Below are 25,429 nucleotides of genomic sequence, written 5' to 3' on the forward strand. Positions count from 1 at the left end.
GGGTGAAGGGGTGAAGGAGGGGGAGAGAACAAACTGACCTCATTGGCCATCACATTCAGATCTGTTTGTCTTTTTGCTCTTTTGCCTGTTCCCCCAACCAGAATGGGATCACCATGAAGGCAATAACTTTTCATCCATTTTGCCCACTGCTATATCCCAACACCCAGAAAAGTGCCTGGCACATAGTAGGTATCTAATAATTATTTGCCACCGAGATGAATGAATAAATACTAATCACTGTCATTATGCATTTCTTACTAGCCTTTTTTTTTTTTTTTTTTTTTTTTTTTTGCCATATACTATGCCAAGCACTATATAACTACACAGGAAGTGTATCAAAAAGGAGGAGTGAAGAGTCAAGGGCCCTGGATTGAAATCCAGGCTTTGCTATTTGCTACTCTGGACAAGTAAGTTCACCTCTCACCTCCTGGAACCTCAGTTTCCCATCAGTCAGTCAGGCATTGTTCCTGACAGGTAAAAGCAGGAGCGACGTGGGCCAGATACCATGGCTCATACCTGTAATCCCAGTACTTTGGAAGGCTGAGGCGGAAGAGTTGCTTAAGCCCAAGAGTTTGAGACTAGCCTAGGCAATATGATGAGTCCCTGTCTCTATAAAAAGTTTAAAAAGATTATCCAGGTGTGCTGGTATGCATTTGTGATCTCAGCTACTTGGAAGGCTGAGGTGGGAGAATCACTTGAGCCCAAGAGTTTGAGGCTGCAATGAACTGAGATCAAGCCACTGCACTCCCGCTTGGGTGACAGAGTGAGTCGCTATCTCAAAGAAAAAAACAAACAACAACATCAAAAACAGCAACAAAAAAAGAAAACCAAAGGCAAGAGCCATTACTCCTTGGGAGGTGAGAAGCAATGGCTACGTTCACCTCTGGTCATTCCACATGAACTGCTGTGTACCAAGCATGGAGCTGCCAAGCTGGGAGCAGATACTGGTTATCTGTGTGTCCTTGGGCCAGGTGCCTTACTTTCTGTGCCTCAGTTGCCCCATTGGTAAAATGGGATAATAACAGTACCAATCTCCAGAAGTTGCTGGGAGGAGTCAGCGAATGCTTGGCCCAGAGACTGGTAGAGGAATGCTAAATGAATGTCATTGTTATTCCATGCAAAGTCATTCCTATACCCCTGGGTTTTGGTTTCTCCATTCAGGAAATGAGTGTCAGGGTCCTGTGAATCCTTTAGCATGCTAGTCATTTACCTACTGCTTTGTGGCTCTAGATCCTTCCTTTTCCCTTTGTACACCATACCTTAGGGGGTGGTGGCTGCTTCCAACAGTTATTACTAGCTGGATTGCTTCAATATTCCCTTTCTGCTCTTCTACAAGTTTGAAATAAATCCCTGTATTCAATCCCCTCCATTTGAAATACCTTGAGTGGGGTTGGATCCTGACCTGGCCCCCATGTGGCATAGGGAGCCCTCATCTGGGCCAGGAAGGCCATACCTGCAGCTTCTTGAGTTGACTGTTGACAGTGGCCAGGTCCCCTCCAGGGTCCACGTCTTGCAGCTGGCTCTCCATGTGAAGGAGCTTCTTGTCCAGCTCAGCAAAGCTCTGCACCAGCTGGTCTGCTTTGCTGGCCTCAAAGAGCTGCCGTGCCTTGGCCTGGGTGGTGCTCTCCAGCTCCGCCCAGCACTGGCGGATCTCGCCCAGCTTCTTGCGCACAGAGGCCGCCAGTTCGGGCTTCTCCTGCATCAGTTGCTGGCCCTCCTGCCCCAAGTGGGTGGATGGCAGGAGATGGAGAAGAAAGATAGATGGCGGGGAGAATCAGAGAAGTGTGGGAGAGTGACAGGACACAGGGAAAGATGTGAAAAGAGAATCAGAGGCAGGGAGTTGGAGACACATAGGGAGAGACAGACATGAGGGGTGGATGCCGAGATAGGCCCAGAAATGGAAGGAACCAAGGAAGTGAGACAAGAATAGACAGACAGACAGACAGAGGTGAGGGGAGAGAGAGAGAAAGATGGAGAGACAGACAGATGGACACAGAGACATGGGAAGGAATCAGGGAGGACGCACAGTCATAGAGTGATCAACAGAGAGACACGCACAGAAAATCAGAAAAATGGGGAGAGGACCATAAGAAAGACAAGGATAGAAGGACAGACAGAGAGGAAAGAAAGACAGAGGAAGCCAGAGAGGCAGGGAGAGAATGAACTTCCATTAAACTCAAAGTCAAGAAGACTGCCTTCACCATAAGCCACCACTTATGAAACATCAATGACCAGTTAAGGGTTTAATGCCAACCTGGGTGCCTCTGTGTGAGTCAGAAGAGTGTGTACATCCAGGGCTGCAGGTCTAGGGGTTCAGCCAGAGTAGAGGGAAGTTCTGAGGGTTGAGGCTTGGAGCAAATATCTGCCTCAGTCCCTCCAAGACTGAAGTCAAGGCTCTTAGTGGCCCAGAGCTACTTAGGTAACATTAAGTATTAAAAGTAACAAGACCATAGTAATTACAGCTCCTAGGTGGGTGGCCTTGTGTTAAGCACTTTATGTGCACAGAGCCCAGGAAGTAGCTATATTTATTATTTCCCTAATTTTATAGAAGAGCAAACTGAGGCTCCAAGAGGTTAACACAATTACCTAAGGCTCCATAGCTGTTAACAGGCATAGACACAATTAGAATCCAGGGCTGTAAGAATCCAAATTTTACTTTAACCCTAGGCTTCCCAGGGGCTGTCCCAGCCCATTTCCCCAACTTTCCATTTTAAATGCCCCAAATGGTATGGAAGGAATCTGGTAGAGGAGGTTATATGAAGAAGTGAAGTATTTAACAAACAGGAGGATACAAGCACCATTCAGAAGAGATGCTGGCCATTTTACAGATGAGCAAACTAAGGCTCAAAGAGGTTACATGAATCACTCAAAGCCATATAGCTAGGAGCAGATCTGGAGCTGATTTGAGTCAGTCCAGAGGTGTGAGACCAGCAGGATGGCAGCAGAGGGTGCAGCAGGTGAGACGTGGGCTCCCTGGAGGCCTCCTGCACCTGGCACAGGCAGAGGAGCCATCAGCTTCCTCACCCTCTCAATCTTCTCCAGCCACTCCTTATTCTGAGCCAGCTCGGCCATGAATGCCTGGTGCCGGAGCCATCTCTTATGCAGCTTGTGGCTGTCCTCCCGCGTGCCATCCCGCGCCATCAGCATCTTCTCATGGATCCAGCCATCCAGCTGTGCAGAACAGGGTAGGAGGGCTCAGCCGGTCCCCTCAACCTGCCACAGCCCCCCATTCCCTTCAGGAAGTCCCAGGTTCAGGACCTGGGCTGCTAGGGTGTATGGGTGGAACGAAGAGAAGAAGATGAAAAAACCTTTGCAAGTGAGGCCTTTATGTTAGGGATGGGTGCAGCTCAAGCCTTTTCCTGGGTAGAGGATGGATGGAAGGGTCCCCAGAATGCCCAGTCCTTTGCCCCCCTGTCCTCTGTCTTGAGGGAAGCCCTTCTCAACTTCCCACAAGCCCCCAAGGCAGGACCAGTCAGCCCCTTAGACTTGGAGACAAATCATCTCCCCAAAACAAGCTCTCTAACCCAATTTAGCTAACTCCCAATTCATCCTCAGGACCACCCCTCACATAGCAACACTTAGACCCTTCATTCAATCTTAGTCACCCCCTAATAAGGACCAACTGAAGAGCCTCAACCCATTCCCAAGGGTATCCAATGAAGCCCCCATATCTAGCCCCAGTTCCTCCAGTATGGCCAGATCAATCCCCCAAACAACCTCCCAATTAAAGCTAACTCTAGCTGTCTATAAACTAGCCCTCCAATCTGGAGTAGATCCATCCTCCACAATTGAGATCTAGCACCCCTAATGAGTCCACAGGCCTCCCCAATTGTTTCCCTGGGACTCTAAGACCACAGATTCCCAAACCATGACCAGTTCTAGCCCTCAACCAAAGCCAATCCCAGCCAAATGTGAAAAACAAAGCTGTGTTCTGGCTCTCCAAACCAGTCTACCCCAAAATCTAGCCACAGACTCGCCACCGTGGATCAGATCGAACCTCCCAAGCCAGCCAGCACCCCATTCTACAACTAAAGCCAGTTCTAGTCCTCCCACCCACCAAAACCAGTCACGCAAAACGCAAGCACCAAGAGTGGGTCCCTCTCACGGCACTGGGCAGGATCAATCAGAGGCTGGTTTCTGAGCCTCCCCCCAACCCCCTCCAGTAAAAAACCAGACTTATCCCCCAAGCCAGAACTTCCCCACTCATGACCAAACCTAGCACCTGAAACAGTTTGCTCCTCCCCTTTCTCCTCCCCACTCCAGTCACAAGATCCTCCCTCCTCCCTCCTGCAAAAAGAAAAAAAAAAAAAAAAAAAACAAAACGGACTCCAGCTCAGCGGGGCCGGGAGGCAAACGCAGTCATAGCCAAGGACAAATCCCAGATTCCCAGCTGGTCAAACCCCAGCCCATGTTCCCGGAGCATGTGTTCCCCAGGGGTCCAGGACAGCATCACACTCCTTCATACACACACTAGAACCAAGTCCAGTGTTGAACCCCCCAACTCAATTCACAGGTTCACGATGCGTAGGGAAGAGTCCAACGGCAACCACAGCCCGCAGTGAAAGCAGACCCCTTAAAGAGATGGTACCCCATCCTCAAAGTAAAGCCCCCTCAAAAGTGATTCATTCATCATGGAAGGCAAAACCAGACTATCCAACAACCCAGGAAAAGCCCCACAAAGTCAGAGCCCCCTATACCCAAAGAAAATCCAAGACCCCTCATCATCCAAGCCCCACAAAAGTGATTCACCTCCATCATCCAAAGCTGATACAGATCCCCCAAAACAAGAAACCCTCCAAAAGGTTGAGAAGCCCCCAACCCCAGGGCAAATCTTAGATGTCCCATTACCCGGAGAAGAGCCCCCCCTAGAGAGGCTGAGACGCCCTGAACCCTCAGGGCAAATCCAGATTACCCTAGAAGTGGTCTTAGAAGTCCCCCCGCTTCGCTCCCCTCCCCTGGGGGCCGGCCCCTCAGTCTCGCTCGCGCCAGCACCGCGGACAGCTCCCGGCGTCCTTGCCCCTCCCCCAGGGCGGGGGTCCGGGAGCCTGCCCGGCCCGCCCCCGCGCCGCCCCGCCCCTCCCTCCCGCGGCCACGGCGGGCGGGCACGCGCCTGAGCCCCCTCCCCTGCCTGTGTCCGCGGGGTGCGCGCCAACCCCCTCCCCTGGGCGCCCCCGAGACCTGAAGCGGCAGTGGCGTTGGCGGGGCGTCCCTGCGGCGGGCGGGCGGGCGCTCGCCCCTCCACTGCGACGGTAGCGGCAGCGGCGGCTACGGCTGAGGCTCCGGCGGCCGCGCGCCCCTTCCCTCGCCCCCGCGCCGCGGCCGCGCGCCCGCCCGCGTGCGCCCCCTGCCTGCCTCCCTGCCCGCCTCTTTGCGGGGCCCCAGGTGGGGGTGCAGGAGGAACCACCACTCTCCCCAAGGCTTCGGGTGGGGGGCTTCTGTGCCATCTCAGATGATTGCTACCTGGTCCAGAACAATCTCATGAGGGATGGGGGGGGGGTGCTCCTGGGCCAAATCAAATGCCGGGAGGGGGCGCCTGGGGCTTGGGCTGCCTCACTATGGGAGTGGGGATTATGGAGAGGGCTTGGGTGGGGGCCTCCTGAACCATCTCTAGTGGGAAGAAGCTCGGGCTCCTGGCCACCACATGTGGACAGGGGATATGGGAGGGCGACCTAGAACATCTCTTACAATCTCCAGTGGGGGCGACGGGGAACAGGGGATTCCTCCAATGGCTCAAGTCCAGGCCTACCCCAGTTATGGGAGAGGGAGGAAGGGTATGGAGGCCCTTGTTTATTTCGTATGCGGAGAGAACAATCTCCCATGGGCTTTCAACATAGTGGGGAGGGTCGAATCATCTCTAATTGAGGCTGAGGGGTTTAGGGGTTAGACCTGGTTCCTGAACCAGCTTTGGTTGGCAGAAACTTAGATACGGGGTGATGATGGAGGAGGGGATGATCCTGAGTCACACAGACGGAGGGGCTCGAGTCCAGGACTATCTCTGTTTAGGGTTTAGGAGAATGTTTACTGGGCCATCTCTAATGTGGCCAAAGTCTAGAATCGTTTTATGGAATGCAGGGGAAGGAGGGGAAGACAGCAGGTCTGCTGAACCGTCACTAATAAGGAAGGGGGCCTGGACATCTCGGATTAGGGGAGATCGTCCCTAATGTGTGCAGATCATCCCTTAGGGAAGGGACTTAATTCCTGAACACATTTAAAAGGGCGAGGGCTTGGTTCAGAGCCATCGCTGGCTGCAGGAGGGCGCAGGGCTGCTGGCCCCCCCACGGCCCTCAACCCCTATCCCCATCGCCCGCCCCGCCGCTCTCCTGGGGTACAGCGATTCTCACAAATCTCAGGAGAGAAAGGTGAGATCAGCGCGCGTCCCCGCGGGACCTGTAGGCGCGGACACGCGCGGTTGCCAGGGGCGCCCGGGGCCCCTCCTTCCTTCCCCGGAGTCGGCGTGGGCGGGCAGGGACCTGCGGAGCATGCGCACTGATACCCGGCTCCGCGCACCTCCTGGCGGTCTAGAGCGACCATCGCTCCGCGACCCACTTAGACGGGGCGTCCCCACCCCCACCTCGGCGGAGGATCACTTCCCTCCCAACTAAAGGGTGTGTCTCCGTCCCCAGCACACCTGGAGTTCCTACCTCATGGCAGTCTCGGAGGAAGTGCTGCAACTCAAGTTGGTCATGTAGCTTTTGCATCCATTGCTGGGCCCGTAACTGGTTTTCTTGGTTCCTGGGGATGGGGAGACAAGGGCTGGGGAAAGGTCCCGGGGGGTAGCGGGGAGGCGCTGGCAGTAGGATCGTGAGGGCGTTGGGCTGGGTAGGGGAAGAAGGGCGTGGAGAACATGTAAGAGAGAGAGAGGAACTAGTGGGGCAAAGCCAGGGACAGGGCTGGAGAAGGGTAGAGAGAGAGACAGAGGAAGAGAAAGGGAGAGGGAGAAACAGGCACTTAGAAAGAAAGAGATATAGATGCAGAGAAAAAAAAGGCAATCCCAGAGGGAAAGATAACAGAGAACTAAAGACAGACATACCCAGGGACAAAAACAAAACAAAACAAAAAACGAGAAAGTGAGAGGAGACACCAGAAAGGAGAGAGAGAAAGAGAAAGGCAATAAGAAAAGACGAGAAAAGAGATGGAGTAAGGCAGAGCCAGAAAGATACTCAGGGAGCAGCAGATGAGGAAAGAGGAGGCAGAGAGAGGGAAAGTGACAGAAGGAGTCCGGTCAGGGATAGCCCAGAGAGAGACAGGCAGAGAAGTGGCAAATGCCACCAGGAAAAGACGGCCCCACAGACAACAGACAGACCAGGGGGCCACAGAGTTGGAGAGAGGGAAGAGAGCAGACAGAGTGTGGGGAGAGATAACCGCAGAATCGCAGAGAAGCTGAAGTGGACATGCCTGGGGGCAGAGCTAGGCTCTTGGCCTGACTGAACTGACCAGGCTGGACCCAGGCCACACCACCCTGGAGCCAGCTGGGACCATGGGCCCTAGGCAGTCTGGCCTCCTGCCCATAGTGCAAGGCAAAGTGCCCAAGAGGCCTGGTGGATGGGGCTGGGGCATCCCACATGGGCTCCCATGCATCCCTGTCCTGTTGCTGTCTGCCTCCCCTAGGGAGAGAGAATGAGACTATCCTCCAGGGTCCCCCTGAGAGCCCTTAGAGTCTTTTTTTTGAGATGGAGTCTCGCTCTGTCGCCCAGGCTGGAGTGCATGATCTCGGCTCACTCCAACCTCACCTCCCAGGTTCAGGCGATTCTCCTGCCTCAGCCTCCCAAGTAGCTGGGGTTACAGGTGCCCATCACCAGGCCTGGCTAATTTTTGTATTTTTAGTAGAGACAGGGTTTCGCCATGTTGGCCAGGCTGGTTTCGAACTCCTGACCTCAAGTGATCTGCCTGCCTTGGTCTTCCAAAGTGCTGGGATGAGAGTGAGCCCCTGCACTTGGCCAATCTCAGAGGCCTTTCTGACCTTCCAGGCCCACCCCCCCACCTTCCAAACTCTTATCCTCCTCGCACTCTTCCCCCTCACTCTGTGATAACTGCACTGGCCTTCTCACTGTGCCTCGAGCAAGCCTCAGGCCCTTGGCACTGGCTGTTCCCTCTGTCAGGAATGCTCCTTCCCCCAGTGTCTACTCAAAGATCACCTTCTTCGCGAGGTCCCTCCTGACCACTCCCCAACACTTTCTGGCTTTCTTTCCTTCTTTATTTTCTCCTTCGCACTTAACACAATCTAACACATGCTATATGTTACTTATTTATCTTGTCTGTCTCCCATGCTAGGATATGTCATTTCCACAAGGGCAGGGATTTTTGTCTGTTTTGTTCATAGATGTATCTCCAATGCCTAGGAAAAGGGCTTGGCACACAGTGCACGCTCGATATATTTTTGTTAAATGAATGAATGCAAGAAACACAGTGGAGAGAGAAAAGAGATGGGAGAAACAAAAGTACAGTGTCTATGAAAGAGGCAAAAAGACAGACAGGGCTACAGAGGTGCAGATGGAGGGAGAGAAAAACAGGGAGCAGAAAACAGAGATACAGAAATAGATGGATAGATGGAGGCAAAGAGACAAAGTGTATAGGAGACAGTTCCAGAGGCAGAACCAGAGAGAAGGAACAGGAAGGGCCTGAGACAAGCAAGTGAAGCACTCACTGCCTCCTGCTTAACTTAGCTCAGGAGCCAGGAGAGACAAAATGCCTCTGAAATTGAGCTGAAATCAATCCCTCTAGGCCTTCAGCAGCCAAACTGTCAAGCATCAGTCTTAGAGATGAGGAAGACCCTGAGTCTCCATGAGGGTAAAAGAACAACAGGCTGGGCATGGTAGCTCACGCCTGTAATCCAAGCACTTTGGGAGGCCAAAGTAGGAGGATTGCTTGAGCCCAGGAGTTTGAGACCACCCTGGGCAATATAGTGAGACCTCATCTCTACAAAAAAAAAAAAGAATTAAAAATTAGCTGAGCAAGGTGGCACACACTTGCAGTCCCAGCTACTCAGGAGGCTGAGGCAGGAGGATTGTTTGAGCCCAGGAGGTTGAGGCTGCCGTGAGCAGTGATCACACCACTGCACTCCAGCCTGGGCAACAAAGCAAGACCCTGTCTTAAAAAAAAAAAAAAAAAAAGAAAAGAAAGCAACAGGGTTCAAATCCAGGCTGTGGCACTTCCTGGCCATGACTCTGGGCAAGTCAGTTTTCCTCTCTGAGCCTCACATGCAAAATGCAGAAAAGAACAGCACCTAGCAGCTGGGCACGGTGGCTCATGCCTATAATCCCAGCACTTTGGGGGACCAAGGCAGGTGGATCACTTGAAGTCAGGAGTTTGAGACCAGCCTGGCCAACATGGTGAAACCCTGTCTCTACCAAAAATACAAAAATTAGCTGGACATGGTGGCTCTTGCCTGTGATCCCAGTACTCAGGAGGCTGAAGCAGGAGAATTGCTTGAACTCAGGAGGCAGAGGTTGCAGTGGGGCGAGATTGCCCCACAACACTCCAGCCTGGGTGACAGAGTGAGACTCCATTTCAAAAAAAAAAAAAAGAACAGCACCTCACACACAGGTTCCAGCTGAGGGGCCAGGCAAGCTGAAGCTCTAAGTCACTTGCCCTGAATGTCACAAGTTGAGGGGGAAGCCAAGTCTAAGACCCCCAGGGCCCCCCAGCTCTGTATGGCTCTGCCCCCTTGTGGATGTAGAAACCCCTCCCACTCCTCAAACAGGGTGGGAAATGTGCCCCCAGATAAATAAATGACTGGGATGGTGGGGAGGCACAGCGATTAGTTCATCTTAATACCTCTGTGTTCACACCTCACCGACCACAAGCCTGGGGCAAATGCTGCGTCTCCCATAGCCCCTGCACGTCTCCCATCTGGGCCCTGACCTTTCTGCCTGGGCTTCCTCCATCCCAGCCCCAAGCATTCTGGGCCATCCTTGTCAGATAACGTTTGAGGTCTGTGAAGCAGGAATCATATTCTGTCCTGGTCATCTCTGTGACCACACCCCACTCCGTACCGAGCACGGGCTCAGTACATGTTTAATTGACTGGAGAATGAGTGAGTAAACAATAACAGTGAAAGGAGCAATTAATGAATGACTGAAAAGAAATGAATGAGTGAATCGTGGAATGAACTATCCTCTGGGCTCCTCCTCCTCGTTTTGCTGAGCCTGGCATGCAGCAGATGCTCAAGAAATGTGGAACGGGCCGGGCTCAGTGGCTCACATCTGTAGTCCAGCTACTCAGGAGGCTGAGGTAGGAGAGTTGGTCGAGCCTAGGAGCTCCAGGCTGCAGTGAGCTATGACTGCACCACTGCACTCCAGCCTGGGCAACAGAGTAAGATCCCTGTCTCAAAAAAAAAAAAAAAAAAAAAAAAAAAGGTGGGACAAAGGAAGGAAGGATCCAGGCCTGGATGGAAAAGGGGGCACTAAATGATGAGTTTGCATCCTCAAGAACAGAATTTCCATAAAAGTTTCTTTTAGAAACTTGCAGCCTTGTCCCAGATAAATCTAAGGAAAGGATGTCTGAGCCGTAAACAGAAAATGGGTAGCGGTCTTGGGGCTGGAGGTGGCACAGTGAAGTGACCAGGGATGCTTTCTGTCAGAAGACGGGAAGACAGAAGGAGGGGTACTGGGTCCTTTTCTGGCCTGGATCATGCCAGAGAGAGCCAGAGAGCTTGAGTGGAGAAATTTAGGGTCACCAGGAGGAGCAGAAACAGCTCTAATGATGGACAGACTGGGTCTGGAAGATGAGAAGGGATTTCCCATGATGGCTGGAGGTGGTGGTGCTGTTTTGTTCAGGGCCTACCTACAATAGTGCCTGGCACACAGCAGATGCTCAATAAATGTCTTCGCTTGATTAGTGCAAGGACAGACAAGAGAGTGGTGGCAAGAGACAGATGGTGACAGAAGCAGAGAACAACGAGGTTCAAGAGATGAGAGAGACACAGAGACACACAGACACTCACTCTGCATGCTTCCGAGAGTAGCTGGGGCCAGGCAGAGGTGCTTACACAAAATATTTGACAACCAGCCTGGCAGGGGACACTGTCCCATCTGGAAAGCTGGAGCACACCTGTGCCTGGCCTCTAGCTGCTGGATCTGGGGAGTTCTGGGAGTTCCCAAGGGGGCTGCAGAAGAGCAGGGGGGATAATGGGGCATCTAGGGAAGTAAGTTAACCTTTTTTTTTTTTTTTTTTTTTTTTTTTGGAGTGGAGACAGAGTCTTGCTCTATCATCCAGGCTGCAGTGCAGTGGTGTGATCACAGTTCATTGCTGTCTTAATCTCCCAGACTCAAGCAATCCTCCCATCTCAGCCTCAAGAGTAGCTGGGACTACAGGCACACATCACCACACCCAGTTATCTTTTTTTTTTTAATTTTAGAGAAGGGGTCTCACCGTGTTGCCCAGGCTGGTCTGGAACTCTTGGGCTCAAGTAGTCCTCCCGTCTCAGCCTACCAAAGTGCTGGGATTACAGCTATGAGTCACTGCACCCAGCCTAACATTTTAACAACAGGACCAGCTATGGCACGCTGAGGGCAAGCTTGAGGAAGAAACCTTTCATTGTATATCCTTCTGTATCTTTTGCATTGACAGCCTCAGGTTACCTTTTCACAATATAGCCACTTAAGGCCAGGTGCAGTGGCTCATGCCTCTAATCACAGCACTTTGGGAGGCCGAGGCAGGTGAATTACCTGAGGTCACGAGTTCAAGACCAGCCTGGCCAACATGGTGAAACCGTGTCTCTACTAAAAATACAAAAATTAGCCAGGCGTGGTGGCTTATGCCTGTAGTCCCAGCTACTCAGGAGGCTGAGGCAGGAGAATCGCTTGAACCCAGGAGGTGAGGGTTGCAGTGAGCTGAGATCGTGCCACTGCACTCCAACCTGGACAACAGAGCGAGACCCTATCTCAAAAAAAAAAAAAAAATCCACTTAAATCAAATCTAAGACCATGAAATTAAATAGAAATAGGAAAGGGCCACAGAGAAGCAGAAATCGTGATGAAAGGAGTGGGACCCTGGCCTCCCACACCACTCCCCTATGCTGGGCCCCATCTTCTGCCCCCTCCCTGGGGTGGACGGGTCTGGGGGACCTACTTCTCCAGCAGCCGAGTCACAGCCTCCTGAGCCTGCTCCCCATAGATGTTGCCCTGCCTCAGCAGGCCCTCCGCAGCCTGCACGGCCACCTGCATCTTTTGCTGGTTCAGCTCCATGGTGGTGAGAAAATCCCGGTGCTGTTTCAACGCCTCCTCCACCGATTCCACTGTGCCCGGGAGCTCCGCACCAGACAGCGCCATCTCCTGGGGAGGAGGGAGCATGGTGCAAAGGTCAGCCTCATTCCATTCCAGGACCTGGGAGAGGCTGCCAGCCCGGCTTGTCACCACTCCCCGCAACCTTGCAAGCATCGAACATTGCAGTTGTGGTCCCACCTCGGGGCCGTTGTCCATGCTGGTGTCTCTGCCTGGTGGTCTGTCCCTCCAGATACCCCCATGGCTGGCTCTTTCACTTTCTTCAGGTCTCTGATCACCCTGCCAAAAATATCAACTCCCACCCCAGCCCTATCCCACTATCCTCCTGTATTTTTTCTTTTTGTCGGGGGAGAGAGCCGATGGAGACTCACTCTGTTGCCCAGGCTGGAGTGCAGTGGTGCAACCCAGTTCACTGCAACCTCCACCTCCTGGGTTCAAGTGATTCTCCTCCCTCAGTCTCCCAAGTATCTGGGATTACAGGTGCATACCACCAAGCCTGGCTAATTTTTTGTATTTTTGGTAGAGACGGGCTTTCACCATGTTGGCCAGGCTGGTCTCAAACTCCTGACCTCAGGTGATCCGCCTGCCTTGGACTCCCAAAGTGCTTGGATTACTGGCGTGAGCCACCGCACCTGGCCAACCCTCTTGTATTATTTCTCATAGCATATACCTGGCAATATTAGCAATGCATTGACTTGTTTACTCTGTCCTCCCCCACATACTAGAATGTCAACCACATGAGTGCAGGATTTTGTATTTTGTTGCCTGAGGTGTGCTCTGCCCCAAAATAGTGCCCAGTACAGGGGAGGCACTCAGTAAATATTTGGTTAATATGAAGACTGGGCCGGGCGCAGTGGCTCACGCCTGTAATCCCAGCACTTTGGGAGGCCGAGGCGGATGGATCACCTGAGGTCGGGAGTTCGAGACCAGCCTGACCAACATGGAGAAACCCTGTCTCTACTAAAAATACAAAATTAGCTGGGCCTGGTGGCACATGCCTGTAATCCCAGCTACTAGGGAGGCTGAGGCAGGAGAATTGCTTGAACCTGGGAGGCGGAGGTTGCGGTGAGCCGAGATCGTGCCATTGCACTCCAGCCTGGGCAACAAGAGTGAAACTCCACCTCAAAAAAAAAACAAAAAAAAAAAAAAAAAAATGAAGACTGAAGCCTGGGCATGATGGATTATGTCTATAATCCCAGAACTTTGGGAGGCCGAGGCGGGAGGATCACTTGACCCCAGGAGTTCGAGACCAGCCTGGGCAACATGGTGAAACCCCATCTCTACTAAAAATACAAAAAATTAACCAGGCGTGGTGGCATGTGCCTGTAGTCCCAGCTACTTGGGGGGCTGAGGTGGGAGGATTGCTTAAGCCCCACAGGTCAAGGCTGCAGTGAGCCGTGATCGTGCCACTGCACTCAGGCCTGGGTGACAGAGTGAGGTCCTGTCTCAAAAAAAGAAGACAACTAAACTGGGTACTGTGTGACCTCAAGGAAGTTCTTTTCCCTCTGGGGTTAGTTTCCTAACTGGTAAAATGGGTGGGTCAGGGCCAGGCACAGTGGCTCACACCTGTAATCCCAGCACTTTGGGAGGCCAAAGCAGGAGGATTGTTTGAGCCCAGGAGTTGGAGATCAGCCTGGGCAGCATAGAAAGATCCTGTCTCTTTTTTTTTTTTTTTTTTTTTTTTTGAGACTGAGTCTCACTCTGTAGCCCAGGCTAGGGTGCAGTGGCACGATCTTGGCTTACTGCAAGCTCTGCCTCCCAGGTTCATGCCATTCTCCTACCTCAGCCTCCCGAGTAGCTGGGACTACAGGCACCTGCCACCACACCCAGCTAATTTTTTTTTTTTTTTTTTTTAGTAGAGATGGGATGTCACCGTGTTAGCCAGGATGGTCTTGATCTCCTGACCTCATGATCCGCCCACCCTGGCCTCCCAAAGTGCTGGGATTACAGGCGTGAGCCACCACGCCCGGCCCCTGTCTCTATTCTTTAAATGGGTGGGTCAGAAAGGGTCTCTCAAAGCCACTCACTTCAGTTCCATATTTAGTAATCTTATGATTCAGGGGCTCTCTGTCCTTTCTCCCCTACTCCCTAGATCAGAATTTCCCAAGCCTTGGGCCACAGAGGGGTACTAGTCCATGGCCTGTTAAAAACTGGGCTGCATAGAAGGAGGTGGGCGGGCAAGTGAGCATTATTCTCTGAGCTCCGCCTCCTGTCAGATCAGCAGCAGCTTTACATTCTCATACGAGGGCAAACCCTATTGTGAACTGCACATGTGGGGGATCCAGGTTGCACGCTCCTTATGAGAATCTAATGCCTGATGATCTGTCGCTGCCTCCCATCACCCATAGATGTCACTAGATGGGACCGTCTAGTTGCAGGAAAACAAGCTCAGGACTCCCACTGATTCTACATTATAGTGAGTTGTATAATTATTTCATTACATGTTATAATGTAGTAACAATAGAAATAAAGCACACAATAAATGTAATTTGCTTAAATCATCCTGAAAACATTCCTCCTTCCTCCACCAGTTTGCGGAAAAATTGTCTTCCAGGAAACCGGTCCTTGGTACCAAAAACATTAGGGAGCGCAGTGGCTCATGTCTGTAACCCCAACACTTTGAGAGGCCGAGGCAGGTGGATCACGAGGTCAAGATACCAAGACCATCCTCGCCAACATGGTGAAACCCCATCTCTACTAAAAACACAAAATTACAAAAATACAAAAATTAGCCGGCATGGTGGCTCGCGCCTGTAGTCCCAGCTACTTGGGAGGCTGAGGCAAGAGGATCATTTGAACCCAGGAGGCTGAGGTTTCAGTGAGCTGAGATCATGCCACTGCCCTCCAGCCTTGCTACAGAGTGAGACTCCATCTAAAAAAAAAAAAAAAAAAAAAGATTGGGGAGCACTGCTGTAGATAATCCTCAAACTGGGTCAGCATCCCTTAGATAACCAGTATAGGCAGGCACCCTTTGTAAGATGGTCCCCAAACACTGCAAGCTACTCTTGGACAATCTGAAAACTGGCTGTTCCATCTTGCCAAAATTCTCAAACTTGGTTCCCATCCCAGAGCGATCTCCAAACTGGATTGGCTGTCCCGAGATAACCACTGCACTTGGTTCCTCATGCCACAAACACAGTTACTCTCTCCAGAGAATCCATAGTTGTCATCCCCAGAAATGAAGATACTGTGCTAATTTAGGCATCCACACCATGTAATCCACAATCACTGACTGACTCCAATAACCCCTCAGCCTGTTACCTACCTCCATAATCCTAATCCTTTGTTATCCATACCAAGATCTTTGAACCCCATTTAACCATCAATCAACCTCATAGTCTTATTTCCTTTCAGATAATCCACGAACCCAGGAAGCCACTCCAATAAATATCCACATGCATTACTTACTCGGAATAGCCCACAAACTGTCACCTGTAATAAGACACCAACCTACTCCACTCATGATACTCCTCAAATTCTGTTACATACACGCTTCCACACATACTGGATGATCCACAAATTCAGTTATCCATTCCGGATGTTCTCTCAACTCCTACCCACCTCAGAACCCAGTGGTCCCAGCAAACACCCTCCTCCCCACCCCCGCATGTCCCTGTCCCTGCAATCCCCCGCAGCCTCGGACTCTCCCTCTCCGAAATGTACACCCCGAGTGGGCACCTGGTTACGCAGCACCACGAGCGCCTGGCGTAGATCCCGCAGGAAGAGCTGGTAGATGTGCGCCTGGACCAGCGCCTCTCTGCGCGCCTCCCACAAGCCGAGCAGTTTATGCCAGCCAAGTTCGAGGTGTGGCAGCCACTCGTCTAGTGCCAGGCCCGGGCCCAGCTCTGCGCCGTCGGAGGCCAGCAGCGCCTCGCTGGCCGCCACGATGCGAGCATAGTCTTCCTCGCGCTGGTCCACCTCCTCCTTGAGCGCAGCGTGGCGCGCCAGCAGTGCGTCCGCCTCTTCTAGGCTGTTGGGCAGGGGCCCCTCGCTGCCGCCCGCCGCTTCCTGGGCGCGCACTAGCCAGTCCAGGAAAGCGTCGAGGTCATGTAGGAAGCGCTGCAGGCGCCCTGCTGCAGCCACCGCCTCGCCGCAGGCCTGAGCCGCACTGGCTAGCGCACCCCACTCGGCGCCCAGCTCCTCTGCGCCCTGGTGCAGCCGCGCCGCCTGCGCCGGGAAGCGCGCGGCCAGCAGGGCTGCCTCCTCCAGAAGGGCCGCCTGGCGTGGCTCCAGCGCCTGCAGAGCGGCCTCTAGGCCGCTGAGACGCCACTGCAGGGCGCCGCCGGCGCGGGGCGCGCTCTCCACAGCTCGCCGCTTCTCACGCACCTGGGCGCGCACCTCCGCCACCTCCAGCACGTGGTTCTCCACCAGCAGCACCGCGCTCATTTCTTCTTTGCGCTGTTCCACTAGCTCCACGATGCGGTTCCACCTGTCCAGGAGAAAAAGAGTGACTTAAGGAGGACAGGGACTCCTCTTGGGCGCGGAGGGCCCGCCGACGCAGGGTAGAATCCAGGCCCAAGCCACCCAGCCATTGTGTGACCTCAGTTTCCCCAGTTTCTGCCGGTGTAAAATGGAACCCTACCCAGCACTTCTGCTTAGGGCAGCCGTTCTCAACATGTAATCTGATCGAGGACAAAACAATCTTCATAAAAATGTGTTAAGACGCCATTTGTTTTTTCACTCTCATTCTTTCCCGAGAGTTCAGTGGAGTTTTCCAGAGGCGGCAGGAGAGGCTGAGTGCAGAAGCCGACTCTGACTTAAGAGAAGCCCAGCTGCCATCTCTTAAACCAGACTTTAAAGAGATTTACGAAGGTACGAAACAATACCATTCTTAGTACATTTTTTGTTATGAAAAGTTATTTTTTTATAAAAATATGTTAGTTGGCCGGGCGTGGTGGCTCACGCCTGTAATCCCAGCACTTTGGGAGGCCGAGGCGGGTGGATCACGAGGTCAGGAGATAGAGACCATCCTGGCTAACACGGTGAAACCCCATCTCTACTAAAAATGCAAAAAAATTAGCCGGGCGTGGTGGCGGGCGCCTGTAGTCCCAGCTACTCGAGAGGCTGAGGCAGGAGAATGGCGTGGACCCGGGAGGCGGAGCTTACAGTGAGTCAAGATGGGGCCACTGCACTCCAGCCTGGGCGACAGAGCGAGACTCTGTCTCTAAATAAATAAATAAATAAATAAATAAATAAATAAATAAATGTAAAAATATGTTAGTTATATTAACATATTAGATATTGAGATTTTTTAAAAAAATTTAAGACATGAGATCTCACTGTGTTGCCCAGGCTAGAATGCAGTGGCTATTCACGAACTGGTTTATGGCACACTGAAGCCCCCAATTCCCAGGCTCAAGCACTTCCCACCTCAGCCTCCTGGGTAGCTGGGACGACAGGCACGCACCACTCCCAGCTTATTGTTATTTTTAAATAACTTAATGTTTTCAAATTTCTCAGCCAGGTGCAGTGGTTCACACCTGTAATCCCAGCACTTTGGAAGGCGGAAGCAGGTGGATCGCTTGAGCTCAGGAGTTGGAAAGCAGCCTGGGCAACATGATGAGATCCATAAAATACAAAAATTAGCTGGGTGTGGGGACGCACACCTATGGTCCCAGCTACTTGGGAGGCTGAGATGGAAGGATCACTGGAGCCTGGGAAGTCGAGGCTGCAGTGAGCTGTGATTGTGCCACTGCACCCCAGCCTGGGTGACAGAGTGATGAGACCCTGTCTCAAAATAAATAAATAAAAAGAAAAACATTTAAAATTTTCTCAGTATTAAGTTCTAATATAGTAAATAGCAATAAATATGACTCACTAAAACAAGCTCTTGGGGTCCTCAATAGTCTGGGGTTATGTTATGTTATGTTATGTTATGTTATGTTATGTTATGTTATGTTTTTGAGACGCAGCCTCACTCTGTTGCCCAGGCTGGAGCGCAGTGGTGCAATCTCCACTCACTGCAAGCTCCGCCTCCCGGGTTCAAGCCATTCTCCAGCTTCAGCTTCCCGGGTAGCTGGGACTACAGGTGCCCGCCACCACACCCGACTAATTTTTTTGTATTTTTAGTAGAGACAGGGTTTTGCCGCATTAGCCAGGATGGTCTCGATCTCCTGACCTCGTGATCTGCCTGCCTTGGCCTCCCAAAGTGCTGGGATTACAGGCGTCAGCCACCGCTCCTGGCCTGTTTCGTTTTTGAGACAGAGTCTTGCTCTGTTGCCCAGGCTGGAGTGCAGTGGCACCATCTCAGCTCACTGCAACCTCCGCCTCCCAGGTTCATGGGATTCTCCTGCCTCAGCCTCCCAAGTAGCTGGGATTACAGGTGTGCACCACCATGCCCAGCTAGTTTTTGTGTTTTCAGTAGAGATGGGGTTTCATCACATTGACCAGGCTGGTCTCAAACTCCTGACCTCAAGTGATCTGCTCACCTCGGCCTGCCAAAATGCTGGGATTACAGGTGTGAGTCACCATGACCTGCCTATTTCTTGCATAAAGCCATTATGATTTTCTAAATATCTTGTTCATTTATTAGCGTATTTAACTGTTTCTGTGCCCTCTCTAGAATGGACACACTACAAGGACAGAGATTAGGACTCTGAAATCAGACAGACCCGAATTCAAGTTCTGCTCTAGCCAGATTTGCCATGTGACCTAGGGCAAATCATTTCCTTCTCTGATCTTCAGTTTCCTTATCTGGAAAATGGGGATAATAAAGTCCACTTCACTGAGTGTGTAATAAGATCATGTGGCTAAAGCACTTGGCATATAGATCTCTCTACATGCTGTAAATTGTTACTGTTGTCGTTATCTTTTTAGGCTGGATGCTTTGCGATTGTCTCAGCTACAGAGGTTTTAAAATCCCTGGATATGGGAATCTTTTTTTTTTTTTTTTTTTTTTTTTTGAGACAGAGTCTCGCTCTGTCACCCAGGCTGAAGTGCAGTGGCCGGATCTCAGCTCACTGCAAGCTCCACCTCCTGGGTTTACGCTCTTCTCCTGCCTCAGCCTCCCGAGTAGCTGGGACTACAGGCGCCCGCCACCATGCCTGGCTAGCTTTTTTTTTGTATTTTTTTAGTAGAGACGGGGTTTCACTGCGTTCGCCAGGATGGTCTCGATCTCCTGACCTCGTGATCCGCCCATCTCGGCCTCCCAAAGTGCTGGGATTACAGGCTTGAGCCACCGCGCCCGGCCTGATATGGGAATCTTAACACCAGAGAGTCAAGAGCATAGTCTTTGGGTGGGGTGCAGTGGCTCTTGCCTGTAATTCCAGCACTTGCGGAGGCCAAGGCAGAAGATCACTCGAGCCCAGGAGTTCGAGACCAGTCTGGGCAACAAAGTGAGACCCGATCTGTACAGAAAATACAAAAAGTAGCCAGGTGCAGTGATGCGCACCCATAGTCCCGCTACTCAAAAGGCTGAGGCAGGAGGATTTCTTGAGCTCGGTGGGGGGTGAAGGCTGTAGTGAGCCATGATCGTACCACTGCACTCCAGTGTGGGTGAAAGAGCAAGACCCTGTCTCAAAAAAAAAAAAAAAAAAAAAAGAGAGCACAGTCTTTGAAGTCAAACATAACCATCTTCAAAGCCCGGTTTGATCCCCTAACTCGCTGTGTAACCTTGGGCCTCCGTCTTCACCTCTCTGAGATCCAGTTTTCTTCTTTCTACTGTGGGGTAGTTTCCACCCCATAGTGTTACCAGGAAGACTGGATATATTAGATAAACAGCTCCAGCTCAGGATTCAGCCAGAACTGCATTTGACTCCTACTTATAGACTGAGTAATCTTGGATAAGGAGTTCACCTCTTTGGACGTGTATCTTCATCTAGGAACCCCACCTGCACTGGGAGAATTGCCGGTAGTATTCCAGAGGTACTGTATTAGTTTGTTACTTATCTTAAAAGAGTTCTAGGCTAGGAGCAGTGGCTTACACGGTAATCCCAGCTCTTTGGAAGGCCTAGGTGGGAGGAGGCCAGGAGGTTTTGTTTGTTTGTTTATTTGTTTTTGACATAGATTCTTGCTCTGTCACCCAGGCTGCAGTGCAGTGGCGTGATCTCGGCTCACTGTAGGCTCTGCCTCCCGGGTTCAAGCAATTCTTCTGCCTCAGCCTCCTGAGTAGCTGGGACTACAGGCACCCGCCACCATGCCCGGATAATTTTTGTATTTTTAGTGGAGATGGGGTTTCACCATATTGGTCAGGCTGGTCTCGAACTCCTGACCTCAGGTGATCCACCTGCCTTGACCTCCCAAAGTGCTGGGATTACAGGTGTGAGCCACCGCGCCCAGCCACACCCAGGAGCTGTAAGACCAGCATGGCCAACATAGTGAGAACCCCGTCTCTACAAAAAAAAATGTTTTAATTAGCTGGGCATGGTGGTGTGCACCTGTAGTCCCAGTTCCTCAGGAGGCAGAAGTGGGAGGATTGCTTGAGCCTAGGTGTTGGAGGCTGCAGTGAGCCATGATCATGCCACTGTATTCCAGCCTGGGCAACAGAGCAAAATCCTGTCTCAAAAGAGAGACAGAGAGAGGCTGGGCGCAGTGGCTCACGCCTGTAATCCCAGCACTTTGGGAGGCCAAGGCAGGCAGATCACGAGGTCAGGAGATCGAGGCCATCCTGGCTAACACGGTGAAACCCTGTCTCTACTAAAAATACAAAAAATTAGCTAGGCATGGTGGTGGGCGCCTGTAGTCCCAGCTACTAGGGAGGCTGAGGCAGGAGAATGGCGTAAGTAAACCCGGGAGGCGGAGCTTGCAGTGAGCCTAGATCGCGCTACTGCACTCCAGCCTGGGTGACAGAGCAAGACTCCATCTCAAAAAAAAAAAAAAAAAAAGAAAGAAAGAAAGAAAGAGAGAGAGAAAGATCTGAATTCTAGGACCTTTACCATGGAAATTGGATATTGAATTTTTTTTTTTTTTTTTTTTTTTGAGACAAGGTCTGGCTCTATTACCCAGGCTGGAGTGCAGTGGCACAATCTCTGCTCACTGCAATCTCTACCTCCTGGCCTCAAGGCATCCTCCCACCTCAGCCTCCCGAGTAGCTGAGGTGCACCACCATGCTTGGCTAAATTTTTTTTTTTTTTTTTTTTGTAGAGAGAGAGAGACGGGGTTTTTGCCATGTTGCCCAGGCTGGTCTCGAACTCATGAGCTCAAGTGATCCACCCATCTCAGCCTCCTAAAGTGCTGGGATTACAGGTATGAGCCACTGTGCCCGAAAGAACATTGGGATACTGTAAAAAGTTACATAAAGTGCTTGGGAATACTCCTGGAAGATTGTAGATATTCAATAAATTATTTCTGGACAAATAAATGAACAGCCAACTGAAATGTCTGTTTTAATTTTACCACGTCATCACCAGTACTGGGGATTATGATTTTTGGTCAACACTTTGTTGATTTATCAGGTGGCCATTATGATTCCAAGGGTTTGAGATTGCACATCTTTGCTGTCCACGGTTGTGTGAGTGTGGAAGGGAAGGATGGGAGGGACTCCCAGCCCCAGGCCCTCCTACCTGCTGTTGAGGTGGTCCTGGCAGGAACGCACCTCATCTGAACTGGGGTGGCCTCCTTCCACCAACTCCTGGACCGTGTGGTTCACGTCCAGAACGCGGCCCATCAGGCTGTTCATCTCTTGGTCCAGGCTCTCGAATCTGCAGGAGGAGGATGGAGATGCTCAGACACCCGAACCCTGCGGACCTTGGTTTTATGAAATGCCTTCTACTGGTTCTACTCCTAATTCTCCACCCTCCTTTTCAGCCTCCTTTGTGGGCTCCTCCTCTTTTACCTGCTGTTAATTTAATTTAATTTAATTAATTTATGTATGTATGTATGTATGTATGTATTGAGACGGAGTCTCGCTGTGTCACCCAGGCTGGAGTACAGTGGCGCAATCTCGGCTCACTGCAATCTCCGCCTCCCGGATTCAAGTGATTCTCATGTCTCAGCCTCCCAAGTAGCTGGGATTACAGGCATGCGCCACCACACCCAGCTAACTTTTCTATTTTTAGTAGAGATGGGTTTTCACTATGTTGGCCAGGCTGGTCTCGAACTCCTGACCTTATGTGATCCACCTGCCTTGGCCTCCCAAAGTGTGGGATTACAGGCGTGAACCACCATGCCTAGCCTCTACCCGATGTTTAAATGTGAGTTTCCGCAGCAGCAACCCCACCCTGAGCCCTCTGGGTTTTCCCTCACACCCTTCTTCGACGATTCCCCCCAAGTCCACAGCCTTGGTCTTCTCCCCTGAACTCATGACAGTCACACCTCAGTCTTCAGCCTCAACCTCTTACCTTTTGAACCTGTCTTCAACCTAAAGTCTGCTGTATACCTTCTTGGGGCTATTCACACCCACCTGACTCAAATTTGTTCTTCCTCTGACAGCACTGTCATCCTCCAGGCCAGAGCCCTGGGCTTTGTTTTAGAAAATTGCTCTGGCCCATCGGCCTCCATGGCCTGTCTGTCTACTTACTTCCAGCCCTGGTCTAATCCGTTCCGCTCCATCTGGGTCCCCACCCCAGTTGCCTCTCTGGGTTCCCAGCCACAACTCTCAACTGCTCCAACCCACCCTCCACATGGCAGCCACTGAGGTCTATTTTAAGCTGGACATGGTCCTCCCATCTTTAAATCAATGTTTCAAAGAACTGGGCAACTGCGGGCACAGTAGGGGCAAGAAGCAGCCCTGTGTTTCCAGCAGTGCGCAGCATAAGACCTAGAAGGCATAGGCACTCAGTACTAACACCTGCTGGATGAATGTATGGATGAACAAGATGCTGAGAGAGAGTGGTGCAGAGGGGGAATAGACATTGTTCACCCACTAATTGAACAACTCATTGCTAATTCAGCCAACAGACAAGTCAGTATATAATATGTCATGGGATGGTAAGTGCTACAAAGAAATGTAAAACAGGATGAAGCAATGGAAAATGTCAAGGGTCAGAGCTATTTTAGTAGCTAGGGAGGTGACATTTAGGCAGAAGCATTGGGAGGCCTCCCAGAGAAGGGGCCAGGCTGAGGTGTCCCTGTAGAAACATAGGTCGTTTATTTCATGCTTGGCGAATGTAAGCCTGGGTAATAAGAGCAAATGCTGGGGGAATGCTTCCTCTACCCCCAGGCATTTGCTTCATGTTCTGCATGTATGAACTCATTTACCCTTCATCACAAGCTTGGGTAGGGACTAATACCACCCCCATTATACAGGTGGGCAAGCTGAGGTTCAGGAAGGTTAGGCAGGTTGCAAACCTTCTAACTGTCACAAAGCTGGTTATGAGTGAAGCAGGGATTGGAACCCCTAGTTCCAGCTGAGCGAACATCGGAACTGTTGAACCAATGAAGGTGAGACTGGGTGCATGAGGAATAGGACCCCGGAGTCCCACCCCCGAGTCCCACATGTGTGTGCGCTCACCGGTGCTGCACCACCTCAACGTCGTCGAGTGAATCGGGCACACGCATGGAGAGCAGCCATTGCTCCTTCTCGCCGATCCACAGCTCGCACGCGTGCACCTCGCCAAACATGCGGTAGACAGCGAGCGCGTCCCGCAGCCACTGGCGCCGCAGCGCCGCCACTTCGGTCACCTCAGCGAACAACTGCTCGGCTTCCACCACGCGCACCTGCAGCGCCACCACCAGCGGCCCTGCGCCGCTGGCACCCCCGAGTGTCGCCAGCTGGCGTCGCAGGCCGCTCACTGGCCCGCGATGCGCCTCCACCTCTCCGGTGAGTGCGCGGTGCTGGCGCGCCAGGCGGCGGCTAGACGCTTCGTCGTGGCCGAAGTCGCCGGCGGCTGCCAGGCGGTAAGCGTCGCGAAGCCAGTCCAGCAGCCCATCGAGGTCAGCGCCAAACTGGTGCAGCGCCCGCGCCTCCTGCAGCCGCCGCTCGCGCCGCGCAGCCGCCTCTTCCAGACGCTGCCAGCGGCGCCGGGCGCTCGCCGCGCGCTCCGCCAGGCCCACCAGCTGCACCGTCTCTGCTCCCGGGCCGACGGCGCCGCCGGCTGCAACCAGCTCCTCGCCACACCGTAGGGCCTGCTGCAGCAAAGCCCGCCGCCCGCCCAGCTCACCCTGCAGGATCTTGTGCTGGGCCAGGAGGCGCGCGGTGCTGGACAGGTCATGCGCGCCGCCCGCCGCGCCCGCTGCGCCCGCTGCACCCGCCGCACCGCCGCCGCCCGCAGCCTCCAGGAGGCGCTCCTTGTCGCGCGCCCAACTCTCGGCCTCCTCCAGCTCCTGCAGCAGCGCCCACAGGCTCCGCGAGGCCTCCAGCTCCGCCCGTCGCCGTGCCGCCTGCTCCTGCAGCTCCGCCAAGCAGCCGTGCACGTGGTTCACGCGGTTGCAGATGACCTGCGGGTCGCAGGGCTGGTAGCCTGAGCCAGGAGAAGGGGAGCATCCAGGATTGGTCACAAGCCAAGGGGCGCCCAAGAGAGGATGGTGCGGGCTACCTACCCTGTCCTTGGTGTGACTTCATCAGGTGCCGGGTCACGCGGCTCCTCCTGCGGGCAGCCTTCCCTGACACCCCAAGGCTGGAGCAGGCTCCTCCTCGATCCTCTCAGGCTGCTCTGCTTCCCCATCCCAGCCCTGACTATTCTCTGTTGTCATTGCTTTGTCCTGTCTCCCCCGCTGGACTGAGAGCTCCTTAAGGACAGGACCTGGGGCTGTCACACCCTATCCCAATCACTGCCTAGCAGAGGGTGGCACCCAGAGCTGTAGCCTAGTGAATGTAGTGATTTGTTGACTGAACGATGGATGGATTCAGAGCATCTCAGATTCTGTATATTTGAGTGAAAACTGTGCTTATGTCAGAACTGAGTCAAAAGAAACTTCTTTGTTTTTCGTTTGTTTGTTTTTTTTGAGACAGAGTCTTGCTCTGTTGCCCAGGCTGGAGTGCAGTGGCGCGATCTCAGTTTACTGCAACCTCCACCTCCAGGTTTAACCGATTCTCCTGCCTCAGCCTCTCCAGTAGCTAGGATTACAGGTGCCCACCACCACGCCTGTGTCATTTTTGTATTTTTAGTAGAGAGGGGATTTCACCATGCTGTCCAGGCTAGTCTCAAACTCCTGACCTCAAGTGATCCGCCTACCTTGGCCTCCCAAACTGCTGGGATTACAGGTGCCTGCCACCACGTCCAGCTTTTTTTTGTTGTTGTATTTTTAGTAGAGATGGGGTTTCACTATGTTGGCCAGAGCGGTTTTGAACTCCTGACCTCATGATCCACGCCCCCCTCGGCCTCCCAAAG

At 52.4% G+C, this 25,429-nt stretch overlaps 1 protein-coding gene across 2 annotated transcripts in view; it reads right to left on the bottom strand.

Annotated features, from left to right (window-relative positions):
* The window catches only part of SPTBN4 (spectrin beta, non-erythrocytic 4), a 117,949-nt gene that overhangs the window by 41,277 nt on the left and 51,243 nt on the right, over positions 1-25,429 (bottom strand). Inside the window, exons 14-20 of one of the 2 annotated variants that reach the window (XM_023229136.3) lie at positions 23,611-24,559; positions 21,722-21,859; positions 15,900-16,650; positions 12,070-12,272; positions 6,642-6,732; positions 3,025-3,171; positions 1,454-1,717 (exon numbers count right to left, since the gene is read on the bottom strand). In XM_023229136.3, the coding sequence (XP_023084904.2) occupies positions 1,454-1,717; positions 3,025-3,171; positions 6,642-6,732; positions 12,070-12,272; positions 15,900-16,650; positions 21,722-21,859; positions 23,611-24,559 (2,543 nt within the window). Of the gene's footprint in view, positions 1-1,453; positions 1,718-3,024; positions 3,172-5,178; positions 5,282-6,641; positions 6,733-12,069; positions 12,273-15,899; positions 16,651-21,721; positions 21,860-23,610; positions 24,560-25,429 lie in introns of those variants that run through there. The other variant, XM_023229137.1, reaches the window with a different exon arrangement.

The sequence above is a fragment of the Piliocolobus tephrosceles genome, chromosome 21 (genome assembly GCF_002776525.5).
Source record: "Piliocolobus tephrosceles isolate RC106 chromosome 21, ASM277652v3, whole genome shotgun sequence".
In the NCBI taxonomy this organism is placed as follows: Eukaryota; Metazoa; Chordata; class Mammalia; order Primates; family Cercopithecidae; genus Piliocolobus; species Piliocolobus tephrosceles.